Raw genomic sequence first — 16,524 nt, 5'->3', positions numbered from 1 at the left:
ACGCACATATGTGAACCAGGGCTGAAGGTGTATGGTCCAACCGTATATAGGGGGCTTAACTGACTTGGAACAGTCCATGTACTGTTATTGATAAATAGCAGACTTAGCTGCCCGTAGATGAAACTAAATTTGTTAGGTTAAGCAGAGACCATACTAATGTCGATCCATGTATAGCCATTCCAATGACTGACTTCTGTTAATCAGAACTGCAGAGTCCTGTTGTCAGAACACAATAACACAGCAGCAAGCCTCAACCATGATCCCGGTATAACCACTTAAATGCAAAGCCGTACATGTGGTATTGAGGTGCTTAAAGTGAAATTAAACTACATCTTTATTCTCCAAAAGTAAACCACATGCATCCACTACTTAATGACCTTGTAACCTATTTTTCATGACATTGTTTCTTACTGTGTTTTTCTGCCTCCTTGTAACTTCCTTAGAGTTCTCAAACCTCTCTTCTTCCCCTCACTCCTGTTTGGTTGGAATGTGAAGTGCACATTAGTAGTGGTCATGTGCACTGCTCTATGCACACTACAAATTCCATAGTCGTCAGATATCTTGGGAGTAAGGCTGGCCATACACTATACAATTTTCTGTCCAATTTCTGCCCAATTTCTTTTAGATTTATCTTCAACTATGTAGTGCAAAGGACTGCCTGATTGATACAACTGAAAGTGTTGTTTGGGCTTGACCTCCCATTATATGGTTTTTGGTAAATCTACAGCAAAAATCTCAAGAAAATTGTATAGTGTATGGCCAGCCTTTAGATTTATCAAAAACCATAGAATAGGAGGTCAAGCCCAAATGACACTTTCAGTTGTATCCAATTAGGCAGGCCCTTGCACTACACAGTTGAAGATAAATCTAAAGGAAATTGGGCAGAAATTGGACAGAAAATTGTATAGTGTATGGCCAGCCTAAGCAAGAGAGGGTGGCCACGTTTCTACCTACAGTAGGACTATGGAGAATAAATATAAATACCCTCTAACACAGCGGTTCTCAACCTGGGGGTCGCGACCCCTTTGGGGGTCGAACGACCATTTCCCAGGGGTCGCCTAAGACCATCGGAAAACACATATTTCCCATGGTCTTAGGAACCGAGACACCGCTCCTCTCTCCGGCGATGTGTGGGCGGGATGATACGCTGCTCCTGTGGCCCACACAATGTGATTTCCTGTTTTTTTGTTTTTTTTTTTGGGATAAAGGTTTTACATAAGTTAAAACTTGATCATTGTAAGCACCCCTCTCCGTGTTAATGGTTTGTCTCAGCCCTCTGACTGCTACAACTGCAGGGCAGCTTGTTCTGTTGAAGAACAATAGACTTACTGGCCAGATCACCTGCTTAAAATAAAACAAAAAACAATAAAAGGAAGAAAGCCTAAAAAAGAAAACTACTGCAGCAATCACATCTAAGAATTGGTCATTTGTAATATCATAAATGTTTGTTTGCGTTTGGGTTTAGTGTCTCTAAACTGACAACCGTAAAATCAGTCTGTACATGCAGTAAATCATGCTTGTTATACTCACTGTGGAACCTAAGGGGTTAATCCTCTGCATTGTATAAAAAGGCTGTTTGATCCTGACTTCTCTGATGCTCCCCTTCTTCCAGGGTCCCTCTCCTAATAAGATATAGCGAGCGGAGTCAGTCTGCACGTGCTCAGTTTGATGTGTATTGATAGGATTTTTCTTCTTGGGAGAGTGCATGTGATCAGCACAGGGCAAATCAGCACTGTCCAGACAACCCCAAATCCAAAAAAGGTGGGATAGTGTGTAAAAACTACATAAAAACCGTATACAAGGATTTGCAACTCTCCTAAATCAATATTTTATTTACAATAGAAAATCGAGCATGTTAACTGTTTTTAAACCAAAAAAATATACAATTTTAAAAAAAAAAGGTAATTTTGAAATTGATGGCAACAGGTCTCAAAGTTGAGACAGGGTAACAAAAAGCTGGCAAAGTTAGTGGTACTAACAAGGAAGAGCTGGAAAAACATTTTCCAACTAATTAGGTTAATTGGTCATTAAAATGATGGGGTATAAAAAAAAGCATCTTAGAGAGTCAGAGTGCCTCAGAAGTAAAGATGGTTCACCAATATGTGAAAAGCTTTGTCTAAAAATTGTTAGTTTCAGAATAATGTTCCTCCAATGTAAAATTGCAAATACTTTAAATTTTTCATCATCTACAGCAGCGTTTTTCAACTAGTGTGCCGTGAGATATTGTCGGGTGTGCCGTGGGAAAAATTGCAATTTCATCCGTAACATGTGGCCTCGGCTCACAAATAGACCAATCATTAGAACAGCAATGGGCAAACTACGGCCCGGCGGACCTTTTAATCCGGCCTGCGGAGCGTGATACTGTCAGGATGATCTGTCCCCCCTCGACGTATCTGTGCATGTGCCGGAGATCGCCGATCGGCTGCTAATGCTTGAAACTGGCACATGCGCAGATACGTCGAGGGGGACAGATCCTCATAGGAGACAGATTTTCATGCTACACCGGAACGGCGAGAGGAACGCGCGGAGCAAAGGTAAGTGAATTGACACAGGGGGGGCTTGGGGACTTAATATGGGGGATGAATTACTATGGGGGATGAATTACTATAGGGGGGATGAATTACTATAGGGGGGATGAATTACTATAGGGGGGATGAATTACTATGGGGGATGAATTACTATATGGGGGATGAATTACTATGCTTACTATGGGGGAATATTACTATACTTACTATGGATGACACATACACATCATTCATCTACTCTTGGTCCGGCCCCCGGGTCCAATTATAAAATACTTTATTATTTCATAATAAAGTAATTATAAAATAATTTCTTTGTGTTTAATTCCTATTCAAGAGAATTACTTTATATATAGTCAATATAGGCACAGAGGTAAATTTTTTTAACATTTTCTAATGGTGGTGTGCCTCGTGATTTTTTTCATGAAAAAAGTGTGCCTTTGCACAAAAAAGGTTGAAAAACACTGATCTACAGTACATGATATCAGAAAATTTTGAGAATCTGGAAAAATCTGTGTGCGCAAGGGACAAGGCCGAAATTATATACTGTATGCCCATGATCTTCGGGTCCTCAGACAGCACTGAATTAAAATCAGGCATATTTATGTGATTGACATTACTGCATGGGCTCAGGAATACTTTAAAAAAATCTTTGTATGTGAACACAATTCACTATGCTATCCAAATTGCAAGTTAAAGTTCTATCATGCAAAGAAGCCATATCTGAACATGGTCCAGAAACCTTGCTGTCGTCTCTGGGCCAAAGCTCATTTAAAATGGTCTGTTGCATAGTGGAAAACTATTCTGTGGTCAGACAAATCAAAATTTGATATTCTTTTTAGCAACCAAGGGTGCTGCGTCCTCCAGACTAAAGAAGAGAGGAACCTTCCTGCTTGTTAGTGCTCTGTTCAAAAACCTGCATCTCTGATGATATGGGGGTGCATTAGTACGTATGGAATGGGTAGTTTTCACATCTGGAAAGGCACCATCAATGTGGAAAGATATATCCAGATTTAAGAACAGCATATGGTCCCATCCAGACAATGTATTTTTCAGGGAAGGCCTTGCGTACTTCAGCAGGACAATGAAAAACTATATACCACATCTTTGACAACAGGATGGCTTTGCAGTAGAAGAGTCCGGGTACTTTAAAGGATAAGTTCACCTTTTTATACAAAAAAAATATTAATTGCACATTTTTGTTGCAGGAGCCTCTAAAGCATGCAGGTCTCCTGCAGATGTTTCAGTATATCTGCTTGCCTGTACGGGAAAGAAGATATACTGACAGGAAGACTTCATGAACTACCATGGTGCTCCACAGTGCCGTGGTAGTTCATTGAGTACTATAAGCCGACAGCCACTAAGGCTATCGGGACTTGTAGTTTCTCATTCACAGAACAGTGAATGAGTGAAGCGAATGGCCAAATGGAGCCCCGCACAGCCATGTTTTTTTAAAAATTTGACAGCTAGCAAGGGGGGAGAGTGGGGGTGAACTCATCCTTTAACTGGCCTGCTGCTTTCCAGACCTTTCATCAATTGAAAATATTTGGGGCATCTTGAAACAAAAAATGACAAAGAAGACCCAGGACTGTTGAACAGTTAGAATCCTACAGCAGGCAAGAATGAGGCAACATTCTTTTCCCAAAACTCTAGCAACTGGTCTCCTCAGTTACCAGACATTTTACAGAGTGTTAAGAGAAGAGGGGATGCTACACCGTGGTAAACATGATCCTGTTCCATTGTTTTTGAGACATGCTGCTGCCAACAATTTTAAAATGACCTTATTTTTTTTCTTAAAATATCACATTTTCACAGTTTACACATTTTCACTTTTCTATTGTGAATAAAATACAGATGAAACTCGAAAAATTTGAATATCGTGCAAAAGTTCATTTGTTTCAGTAATGCAACTTAAAAGGTGAAACTAATATATGAGAAACTCATTACATGCAAAGCAAGATTGTTCAAGCAGTTTGCGCAATATTCTAATTTTTCGAGTTTCACCTGTATGTGTTTGAGATTTTCAAATCCTTGCATTCTGTTTTTATGTATATTTTATACAGCATCCCTTTATTTGGAAGTGGAGCTGCACACGTGAATGATACCAATGTACATGATTATGCAAGGATCCTGTCTGAAAATTCAGCAGACTTCTTCCCCCATGTGTGACTTTCTATGTTCATCTTTTGTTAAAGCAGAGTTCCACTCACCCTGTCAAAAAAATAAGTCAGCAGCTACAAAAGCTGTAGCTGCTGACTTTTAAAAAACAGCCACTTACCTGTCCTTTGGACCCGCGTTGTGTCCCGCAGCCCATTTCACCGTCCTGTATTCCAGGAGGCCGGCATCTTCAGTGTGGGCACCCGGCTGTGACAGCTTGCGGCTTCACAGCCAGGTACCCACTGCACATGTGCGAGTAGTGCTGCGCTTCATAAATGGTCCTGTAGTCTTCTGGGATCTGTCACGTGTCCCAAAAGACTACAGGGAGGGAGGACACCTTCTGCTCACCTAGGCGATTGGACTGGAAGTGGGAACGGGTACCTGTCAAATCTGGGTACCTGCTCCCCCCGCCCCCAATCCTTAATGGGGAGCGGGGGAGCAGTCCTTAAAGCGGAACGTCCCCTTTTTGGGTGGAGCTCCGCTTTAAAAGTTATTTCACAATTTACAGTTTCCATTTTGTTGTGAGACTGTAAAAGGCTGATACCATGATTTAGGCATGGTTTGCATTTAAATAATAAATGTAATGATGTATTAATGATTAGTGTGTAATGTCTTTTATGTATGTAGATTTCAACCTTAAAGTGCTTGTAAAGTTGTGTTTTTTTTTTTTTGTTTTTTTTTTTATAACAAATATGTCATACTTGCCTGCTCTGCTCAATGGTTTTGCAAACAGCAGCCCCAATCCTCCTCTTCTAGGGTCCCTCGCCATCACTTCTTTGTCCTCTTCCTGCTTTATCACTATAGAAAGCTGCTTCCTATTTTGGCACATGTGCAGACTCAAACCCAAGCTGGTCTCTGTGTGTCCCTCCTCCTCACTGGATTTGATTGACAATAGCAGGAGCCAATGGCTCTCACTGAGTCCAATGAGCAGAAAGAAAGAGTAGCACTGGATTGATATTGGGCACAACCACTTTAACCACTTGCTGACTGCGCTATAACCAAAAGACAGCTACAGCGCGGTCAGCTAGTTCTGGAAGGGCATCCGTGAACATCCTCCCAGAACCACGCCCCCGCACGCATACTGGGGTGTGCATCGGGCACAATCTGTGATCACTATGTCCTCTGGACACAGCTGATCACGGTAAAGGGCCAATCAAAGTGATCCAGTACCATGTGATCAGCTGTGTCCAATCACAGCTGACCACCAATACTGGTTATCAGCAGCCCTCTCCTCATTCTCACAGCGCCCATAAGCAACGATCTAAAGAGAGGACATCAACACTGATAATCAGTGTGCCCTGAAGGAAAAAAAACCTACTTATTTACAAAACTTTATAAACTTTCTTCAAAAGTTTGTCTTTTTTTTTTTTTTTCATTTTTTTTTTTTTTTTTTTTAGCAAAAAGTAAAAATCTCAGTGATTAAATACCACCAAAAGAAAGTTTCTATTTTTAAAAAAAAAATTCTGTTTGGGTACAGTGTTGCATGACCGTGCAATTGTCATTCAAAGTGCAACAACGCTGAAAGCTGAAAATTGGCTTGGGCAGGAAGTAGATGAAAGTGCCCGGTAGGCAAGTGGTTAAGGGTTATATATACCTATGGTGCACCATTACATTATTTATGCCAGAGATTGGCCGGCGCTTTCCTTCTACAGATGTTACATTGATGAAATTTTTTTATTATGGAATGGAGATGAACAGACACTTTTTTAAAAAGTTTTTGGCACTTTAAATAACAATGACCTGAATATCAAGTTAACTTTTGAGTATAGTTCATGCGAGATTTATTTTCTTGACCTAACGTTATTAAACAAGGGGGTAGGATTGTTACGGAATCCTATTTTAAGAGTACAGACCGGAATAGTTATATTCCAATGGACAGCTGTCACCACCCAGCTTGGTTATCGAATATCCCTAAGGGCCAGTTCCTTAGGATTAGGAGGAACTGCACCAACCTGGATACCTATTACACTAAAGCCTCCAAATTAAAGGAGAGATTTTTGGAAAGGCTATGAAGAGTCAGAGCTTGATCAAGCACTTCAATCGGTGGCTGACACCAACAGGGAGGAGATGCTGAATAGTGAAGTCAAACAAAGGCAACCCAAAGTATGTCCGTTTGTTACCACCTTCTCTGTCCAACGTAAGATGGTCACCAGGATCCTTAATAAAAATTGGGGTATTCTGAAAGCAGATCCAGTCCTTGCAACAATTTTACCTGACAAGCCAGAGGTTACGTTAAGGAAAACGATGGCATTAAGGAACAGAATAGCCCCCAACGTTGTTAATCCCCCCCTTACAACTTTTTTTTCTCAAATTACAGGATTTGTTCCATGTAACAAATGTGTTATATGCCTATGCAATAACCAAAGGAAAAAGTGAGTTTGTTTATCATCTTCTACGGGCAAAGAGTACAATATTGATAATTTTATTTCATGCAACAGTTGGTTTATTTATTAGAATGCCTGTGCGGGAAACAGTACATAGGATGCACTACAAGGAGGCTGAGAGGTTGAGGGAGCATGTTTACAACGTTAAAAGATTTTAAAGATCATTCACTCTCCAAGCATTACAGGACATGCCACAATAGAGACCCTTCTTCCCTAACCTTCGTAGGAATTGATATTATTAAGACACAGTGGAGGGGGACCAATAAAAGGGCTGTCTCTCAATTGGAATCCAAGTGGATATTTGAGATGGGCACCTTCTACCCAAAAGGACTCAATGTAGATATGGATTTGAATTGTTTTTTTATAGACAATAGTTGAATCCAGTCTGTTCATGTACTTTTTTTACTTTTATCTCCATTTTATATTTTTATTTTTATCTTTATGTTTATTTTCATTTTAGGATCTGTTTTACTCATTGCAAACTTTTTAGCTAATTTTATGCAATTCTTGGCTATTCTATTTGTATTAGCTATCCTATTCTATTTTTACAAATTTTTTTCTTATGTGGGTGTTTTTTACAGTTTTTTTTATTTTATCCATCATTCAAGATGAAATATATATATATATATATATATATATATATATATATATATATATATATGTGTTTTAAATCTGTTTTTACGATTTAACTTTTTATAGACTTCATATGTATGAATATAATCATTTATGCATTCATATATTTCTATTTCATTTATGTTTTTCTGGGATTTTATACGTATGTGATTTTATATTAGCCATGTGTTTTTACTTTTATTTTTAAATATATTGGATTGGATTGTACTAGCCATACCACACACCAGTAGATATCATTCTGGTTTCTTAATATGAATATTGATACCTGCTGATTGCAGCGATTAATCGTATGAATAATTTGTGTTGCAGCTTAAGGTTAATATAAATTGCTGCACATTTATACATATGCTGGTGGTTGAAACAATTCTCGTTCAGGAGTTTTACTACTGCGCACTATTAATGTGGACTGTTTGAATGAAATGTTCCCCCTTTTTTTCACCTAATAATCGGTCCAAATATTTATTTAATGGTGCCACGTGATCATTCAACCCCCGTTTCTATCTCTTATGTTTATGGGAATTATCATCCCCTTGTTTTACCTGTTGCATGGTATGGCTGAAATGCCAAATCTATGGAAAGATGGCGCACTCGCACGGACATCTAGGACTTCAGCAAAATGGCGGGCGCGATGTGCGCATGCGTCGCATCCATTATATAGACTCCATTGACGTCCTTGCATACGAGCACACCCCTTATGAATATGTGCCATAGCACGAAACGTGTCAAGGAGGAGCCGTACGCAGTGACGTCACGCCGCCGAGACCACGAGGAGGTCCGGCGGCCTACTTTAATTCACATGCTCAGTGTGTGTTTTTTGCTTTGTTTACCTTACCTAAATAAATGATTATACTTGAAAATACTACACTATGGGCATCCTTCTTTTTGGCTCTTTATGAGCTGACATAACTACAGAGCCCATTCTGAGGTGCTGCAGATAACCCAGGGGAAGGGGATCTCTCTGACCAGACTAGGCTGTATACATCCTTAAGGGCCCCTCCAGCTGACAACTTAATATACAAATGCGTACTATGATTACGCATCTGGTGAGTGCGTAATCTTAACAAATTCTCGGCACATCACCTGACTAATCATTAGAAGTATAGGGAGCACTTACCTAAGATCATTCTTGGATTGATCTTAACGATTAGCACTTTTATTGGAGTTTGATATTTTAGCACTATTATGTGCTCACGATTGTCACTTCATTAGCACTTTATTGTGGATATAACTTAATAACTTATTAACACAATATTTGCACTTTGTCACCTTATATGGGTATACCATTAATCATTTGATTTTATGCATTATTTTATATATTTATTGCATATGGTTGCATTACATTGATTCATTTTGATATTTTAGCGCTGCACCTATATTTATTTGATTACTTTGGAGGTTGTTTTTGGTTACCTTTTCGGTGCATCAGCTGCTTATGGTTTTAGCGCTCGCTTTTCTGCTTTTATCTTAAGTCACTAAAAAGTTAATTTTACTATGTAAGACCATATTTGTATTAATAATATTTTTATAGTGGGAAAAGGATGACTACGTTAGACAATTTGTGATGATTGGATGGGAAACATTTTTTGCTTTTATGCTTAAGAAAAATATGTCAAAGTTTTGATTGGGAAATTGGCACATACCAGCTTGCTTCTGTACAGACCTTATAATCATATGTTTCTTGTTCCTTCTTTGCTTGTACACACCGTTCTGGCTCTTTCACAAATCACTTGTGCATCATTTCATCTTGCTGAACATCGTACTTTGTTCTTTCTTTCCTAGAAATGGCACCTTCGTCACATCTATCTGGGTCTATTGAAGTGGAAAGAAAGTTTGTCCCTGGGCCAGAAGTAGAGAAAAGCTTGTATGCACTAGGGGCTGAGCTGCTTAAGGAAATCATATTTAGAGACTCTTACTATGATAGCGCAGAATTGCGGCTTACACTTAACGACTATTGGCTGCGAAAAAGAGGAGATAGTTGGGAGCTCAAACACCCACCACAACCAGGGACCAGAGGACTTTTTGGAGCTTCCACACAATACTTGGAGGTGACTGAAGAAGATAAAATTATTTGCAAAGTCAGTGAAGTACTGGGTGTACCAAGTCCCCCCAACATGGAAGCGTTTGGCCTGAATGAGTTTGCAAGTTTCGTGACGCGCAGACGCAGGTTCCAGCTGCCTCTAGAGGAAAGCTCAAGCACCATGGCTATGGTTGACCTAGATGAGGCAGACTTCGATTTTGCAGTAGGTGAAGTGGAAGTGATTGTACAAACACAAGAGGAAGTACAAAACGCATTTCAAAAAGTAGAAGAGATCTGCAAAAAGCTAGGTAAGAATATCAAGGGTCCCAGAACAAAAGGTTTGCAAACTTTATTTTTAATGATTAACTGTACTAATAAAATTCTCAGTATGTTCAGTTAGTGCATTATACTAGCAGAATGAACCTGATTCTGGGGATAAGAATTGGGCTTGTACACGAAAGTGGTATAATTAATATATACCTACCTGGTTAATTTTTTTTTTTAGCGGCACTTTTTAGCTTTGCTTAATGACAGCTACAAAAAAGTGCTGTAACTCAGATAAATGTAAAGATCTGAAGTGGCCCTAAAAGGGCAAGGCAAATCCCCTGTAAAGTGTGCTACTGTAAAAAAAATAGTGCATTTTTTTAAAGCAAGGCTGCATTTATCCAATAAAAATTACAAAAAAGTTCACTACAAAAGAACATTCCTAAGGGTGCATTCACATCTGCAAATAATCCTTGACTGTGACTAGCTGCGAGAACCCCAGCGAGGGTTACCGAGAGTAGCTGTTAGTAAGCAGCTCAATTGAAAGCAATAGGAAGCTGCTATTTCTTGCATCTAAACACCCACTCACATGTAATTGCTCACACTGCGATTACTCGCATGTAACTGTTGCTTGAGCGATTACATGGGAGTGGGTGTGAATACCTGCAAGGTGAGCCTAGCATTTCTTTTAAAGGGGATGCTTACTCGTAGCTAATCACAGCCCCACTGGGGTTCTCGCTGCTAATAGCGGCCAGCAGGTTCTTCAGCAGGTAGCCAGTCCTAGTCTTCAGCCGCACTGCACGTGTGTCAGATGCCTGTGCCCCATACTGCACATTGTGGTTCTATCTGCTGACCCCTGGGTCACTACAGGACACAGTAGTGACAAAGGGACCTACATATGGAACCTCAGAGCATAAAAAGGACCATACATCCAACATACAGAGAAGTTTGGATAGCCTCAAACAGAAATTTCCACTCCAAGCAGCTTTTCCCTGCTGCCACTTGAAACCCAGGTGCTAGAGACAAACTAAGCCTTCCATGGTCATCAACCAGAAGCAAAGAGAAAAGTCATTGCACAAAAGTCTTTATTGTATAAATTGTCTGCCATGGCAATAGCAGTCCCCACCCTAGAAGCAAAATTTGTTGAATAATGAACCCACTGGACAGTAAGCATTAAGAGTCCTCTTTTGCAGGAAGCTTTTTTTTTTTTATTCTTTATTTTTAAATGTACAGAGTTGCTTTCAGATTTTTCCACATCACTGCAGCAAACTGTGGCTATCTTCGCAGGCTCGCCTCCTTATTGGCTGCCTATTAAAGCAGAGTTCCTCCGGGAAAAAAATAAGTCAGCAGCTACAAAAACTGTAGCTGCAGAGTTTTAAAATACAGACACTTACCTGTCCCTCGGTCCAGCGGTGTCCTCACCACCGTTGGTTTCACCGGCCATCTTCTCTCCCTGGCACCGGCAGCTTCAGTGTGGGCACCTGGCTGTGACAGCTTGCGGCTTCAAAGCTGGGTGCCCACTGTGCATGCACGAGAAGCGCTGCGCTTTGTGAATGGGCCCCAGTCTTCTGGGACCTGTCACATGTCCCAGAAGACAACAGGGAGGGAGAGGGGGAGGACAACTTCTGTTTCCGATTGCCTAGGCAATCACAGCGGAAGTGGGAGCGGGTACCGGTCAAATTCAGGTACCCGCTCCCCCTCTGCTCACCAAAGGTGCCAATCCTTAATGAGGAGCGGGGAACAAAGCATAATGGGCAGTCCTACTGACCAAGAGTGAAGTATAGGGGAGGACAGGAAGATCATGAACAGAAGGACTATTAGAAGTCTTAGAATGGTATGCATTAGAGTTCACTCTGAATTTTAAAGGTACAGGGGTGCTCTGCAAAGAAACTAATCATGCATGAAGGCACTGGGACATACCTGAATTATGAGGTGACTGCTTTACCCTGGTCTTCCAACCTACGTTTCCTTTTTCAGAACATACTGTATACATTACACTGCAGGTCAATGTACAAATCTGGATAAGCCCTTAAGGTTTAGCAAAATTATATTGTTCTCTGAGGTTAGTTCTCTTACACAACTGTCATAATTCTAATCTAGCACAAAATGAGTGCAGAGACATGGTGCATGCAGGTGTCTGCGCACATTTCTAGAACCTCAAAATACCACTCCTATGCTCCCTAGAGACCACCAAACTGCTATTCCAATCTCTTGAGTTGCCGCACCACTCCTCAGGTACCCTAGAAATTGTTTTCTTAAAAACTAAGGACCCATTCACACCATGTCCTTTGGGCTGCATTACTCAATGCAAGCCCAACATAAATACAAGCTGAAATCCATTGTTTCCAATAGCCAGGGTCACACCAACACTTGATGTGTGCTTGGTGAAGATAAAACTGGCTGCATTAAATGCAGCACAACATACTACAACATGACAGTGCATCTTAGGGCCCATTCACACTTGAGCATTTTTCATCTCAAAGCTCCACAAGGAAAATCCCATTCATTTCAATGGCCCCTGCTCACATTTGAGTGGTTTGTCACCAGAACCAAAATGCCTGTTGCTCAAAATAGTACATGAGCTACTCTTCAGACAGATTTGAGCTTTTTTGTCCCCATAGGCTTCAATGGAAAACATGTGAACAGCAAGAAATTAGCGGTTTTAGCTTAAACAGCAGCTCCCCTCCCCTTTTTTAGCATCACTCCACACTTTATAAACACATATCCTTGTGATCAAAACTGAGGGGAGTCTGCTTCTGGAAGCTGAGACATTCATCACTCTCTTCTGTGACCACCCCTGCATCTATGAACCCATGGATTCCCATTATAAGTGCTGGGCAAGGAGCACCAGGGCTTGGGAGGAAGTGGGATGAAACTTGCTGCCCCAGTGGAACAGCTACACTGCTCCCCAGATCAAGGAGAAAGGTACAGGACTTCTGTGTATAGCAGCCATGTGCTTGATCCTGGTTTTCCTGTTGTATGTGCCTAGGACATATCTACTCAGGTTTCTATTGGCCACAGCAAAAAATGCCTATAATAGCAAATCTGCTAAATAAAAAAAAAAAAAAAAAAAAAGCGCCTGAAAACACTCAGCTTACTGTAGCTTCAAGGAAAACCAAAAGTATTTGGCTTCTGTTGTGGAAAAATCTTTCCAAAACTGCGCTCCTAGTTTTCCCCCCAGCCCGCGCCCCCCCCCCCCGTGTCTTCTCCATCAAGACCAACAACACCACCATCAGTCCCACCCCTAAAGCCAGAGTAGTGGGTGTCATCCTTGACTCCAATCTGTCCTTCCAGCCCCAGGTCCAATTGCTGACAAACTCATGTGGACGTCACCTCCAACATCTCCAAAATATGACCATTCCTAACCTCGGAAACCACTAAGCAACTCATTTACTCCCTTATTATTTCATGCCTTGACTACTGTAACTCCCTCATCGGCTTACCTCACCGCAGGCTATCCCCGCTTCAGTCTATCTTGAATGCTGTGGCCAGACTCATTCACCTTACAAACCACTCCGTATCCGCCACCCCCCTCTGCCAATCCCTCCACTGGCTTCCGATTGCCCAACGGATAAAATTCAAAATGCTAACATTGACGTATAAAGCTGTTCATAATACTGCCCCAAACTACATCACCAATCTGGTATCCAAATACCACCAAAAACGTACTCTCCGCTCCTCACAAGACCTCCTACTCTCTAGTTCCCTGGTCTCTTCCTCCCATGCCCGTCTCCAGGGCTTCCCCCATCCTCTGGAACTCCCTACCCCAATCCATAAGACTATCACCTACCCTCCTCACCTTTTAGGTGCACCCTGAAAACCCATCTCTTCAGGGAAGCCTACCCCGCTCTCAGCTAATTACTGAACTCCTCCACTCATCCTAACACTCCATCCCCCACAGCTATTTCCTCCTGTACCACTATCCCCTCCCTCCTAGATTGTAAGCTCCAAGGAGCAGGGCCCTCAAATCCCTCGTGTATTGAATTGTATTGTTACTGTACTGTCATGTACTGTCTCCCATTATAATGTACAGCGCTGAGCAAACTATTGGTGCTATATAAATCCTGTATAATAATAATAATTGCTGTAGCTCATTAACTATTGTATATTGCATCATGCTTGCCTGTGGCCAGCACTGTGCTTTCAGGCTTCATAAAATCCTTAAATATCTAAACTGCCATTAATTTAAAATTTTAGTAGTAGCATAAATTTAAAGCCTAACGCCAACATTTACAAGTAATTAAAAGTGCTGGCCTCTGCAGCTGATGGAAGTATCCAGCGCTTGTCTTTTCTGGAGGATTGGATAACAAAGAGCAAGCATTAACATTACATCATCAACTTGCAACAGCCAGCAATCTGGAATTTTTCTCTCCAGTGCTGGTATGTGGGTGGGTGTCATGTCCCATCCTGATGACACGGCAATTGGTCCTGCATCCAATGTCAGTAAGAGGGGCGTTCTCTGAGATGTTTCCTATTGCGACAAATTTGTAAATAGAAACATGGTTTCCTGTAGGAATGCACTGAAAACCAATTAATCCGTTTCGGAGGTCTGAAAAAAGTAAAAACAGTGTTTTATCTGTTCAAAACTCTTTTATAAAGTGCACTTTAGGGGCATAAATACTGTACAGTGACATGATTAAAAGAATTTGTAAATGCATTGAAAACCAATTAATCTGTTCCAGAGGTCAGAAAAAAGTCAAGTCTTATCTGTTCAAAACTCTTTATAAAGTGCACTTTAAAGGCACGGGGCTGGTGCTATAAACCTCCCAGGCGCAATGCATCCTGGGGAAACTTGTCTTTGTTTACAAATTTTTTTCGCAATACCAAGTATTTTCGATGGATTTTCATTTGTAAACTGAAAATTACATTAACTGAGGCATTCGTAAACCGAGGTACACCTGTACTGCTGAACTGTGGATTGAGTTAAGCATTACTCTGTTGGTCCATCCCCTAGACAAGCACACACTAGATACTTCATCCGCTGGAGGGAGGAGACATTTTAAGTTACTTTTACCTGCACAGAGTTGAAGGCAACTACTTAAAAGGCTTTACGTAATTACATAAAAACCTTTTTAAAAGGTATATTTTGTTATAGTAACAAATACACTTACCTCTTCCAGGTGTTTTCCAGGAATCAGCTGTACAAGGCAAAGTAGCAACATTTCTTCAACTGAATCGTGTTGAACATTACAGGCAGTTGGTTGAGGCTCATGTATTTTGACCTTTGCAAGATCCACTCTAGAAGCCATGTGTACACTCCGATAATTTCTGATAAAGCTCTCCCCAAACTTTTGGTGCTACATAAATCCTGTACAATAATCATAATAATATGGATTTGTTCTCTGTGTAGCAATCCACTGAGTAAATCTGCCCACAGACATGGATGATTGTTTGCAGATCTGATTATGGTTGGATTGAAAAATTACTGCATGTCTATGGGCCAATCTGAGACCTCTGCAGACACACCCTGCCCAACAGATATTGAGAGTCAACTATTTCAGCTGATTACTGATGTTCTGCCAAGATAAAGCAGCAGTGTCAGATCTCATTATCTTTGATCTGCTAACCTGTTCATCACTCAAATTTCTATCTGACTCAAACAAGAAGGCTGCCTAAATACAGACATACACTATAAAGAGAATTTACAATCCAGCAAATGAGATAGAATTGTAATAATATCCCTCTGAGGATAGAGGAATAGGATTGGTTGCAGCATTGTTGGGGTTGGGTGGGCGGGGATGACAGATAAGATAGTTTTGTCTAAGGAAGTGGGGTGGAGGGTAGAGATCTGCAAACTTTTCATCCCCTTATCTCCAAAATTATGTGTATTCATACATGTGTCCTGATATCTGAAATAAATAAATCTTGTGCATTTGCTGCGTGTGATTTTGAAAGTCTCAATACATACACTTAAAAATTGTCTTTTGTTTTTCTTTACAATAATTTTAATGGACTTTAAAGCGAGAGAAGGTAGGGTTGGGGTAATGGTATCAGTTACAACAGTGGTCTCCAAACTGCTGCCCTTTGCTTGCCCTTATCCGGCTCTTGGGAAACTATTCCTCTCTGATGTGAGACACCAACAATGCAATGGGGCACCTTTTCTCCCACTGACAACAATCATGGGGTATTATTCCTCCCAATGATAACGATGGAGCACTATTCCTCCCCCTAATACCACATGTGGCGATGTTTATGCCCACTGATGCCGGGAAAATGTCTACAGATGCTGGACACAGTCCGGCTCACCTAAAGTCTTAAGGACAATAATCTGGCCCTTTGTTTAGAAAGTTTGGAGACCCTCTGCATTACAACACTGGAAATTAATGACAATTTTTGTCATTACAGTACATTAAGATTGCTGTCTAAGGAGAGAAAGAAGGGGAAATGGGTAGCAGAAGTTATAAATGCATTTGCAAGCTTAGCAATGTCAGTTTTGAGTCTAAGTGTTTAGGCTAAAAATGATTTTGTTCCCTTCTTTGGCTACCTGGGGTGATACATGCAGAGTTCACCCCTGCTTGGAGAGGGAGTGAAGAGTCAGTAAAGAGGG

The 16,524-nt window shown here is 40.9% G+C and overlaps 1 protein-coding gene across 2 annotated transcripts in view; it reads left to right on the top strand.

Moving 5' to 3' along the window:
- Window positions 1-15,897, top strand: part of THTPA (thiamine triphosphatase) — a 148,252-nt gene extending 132,355 nt beyond the window's left edge. For both annotated transcript variants that reach the window (XM_089678178.1, XM_089678177.1), the window contains 2 exons: window positions 9,476-10,021; window positions 15,098-15,897. In XM_089678178.1, coding sequence (XP_089534304.1) covers window positions 9,478-10,021; window positions 15,098-15,198 — 645 coding nt within the window. In that variant the 5' untranslated portion in view covers window positions 9,476-9,477 and the 3' untranslated portion in view covers window positions 15,199-15,897. The remainder of the gene's footprint in view (window positions 1-9,475; window positions 10,022-15,097) is intronic.
- Window positions 15,898-16,524: the final 627 nt, after the last annotated feature.

Source organism: Staurois parvus, unplaced genomic scaffold (assembly GCF_062004578.1).
Source record: "Staurois parvus isolate SC_StPar_1 unplaced genomic scaffold, SC_StPar_1.0 ptg000199l, whole genome shotgun sequence".
NCBI classification, from domain to species: Eukaryota; Metazoa; Chordata; class Amphibia; order Anura; family Ranidae; genus Staurois; species Staurois parvus.
Note: the sequence above shows the minus strand (reverse complement) of the source record. Positions and strands in the feature narration are given on the sequence as shown.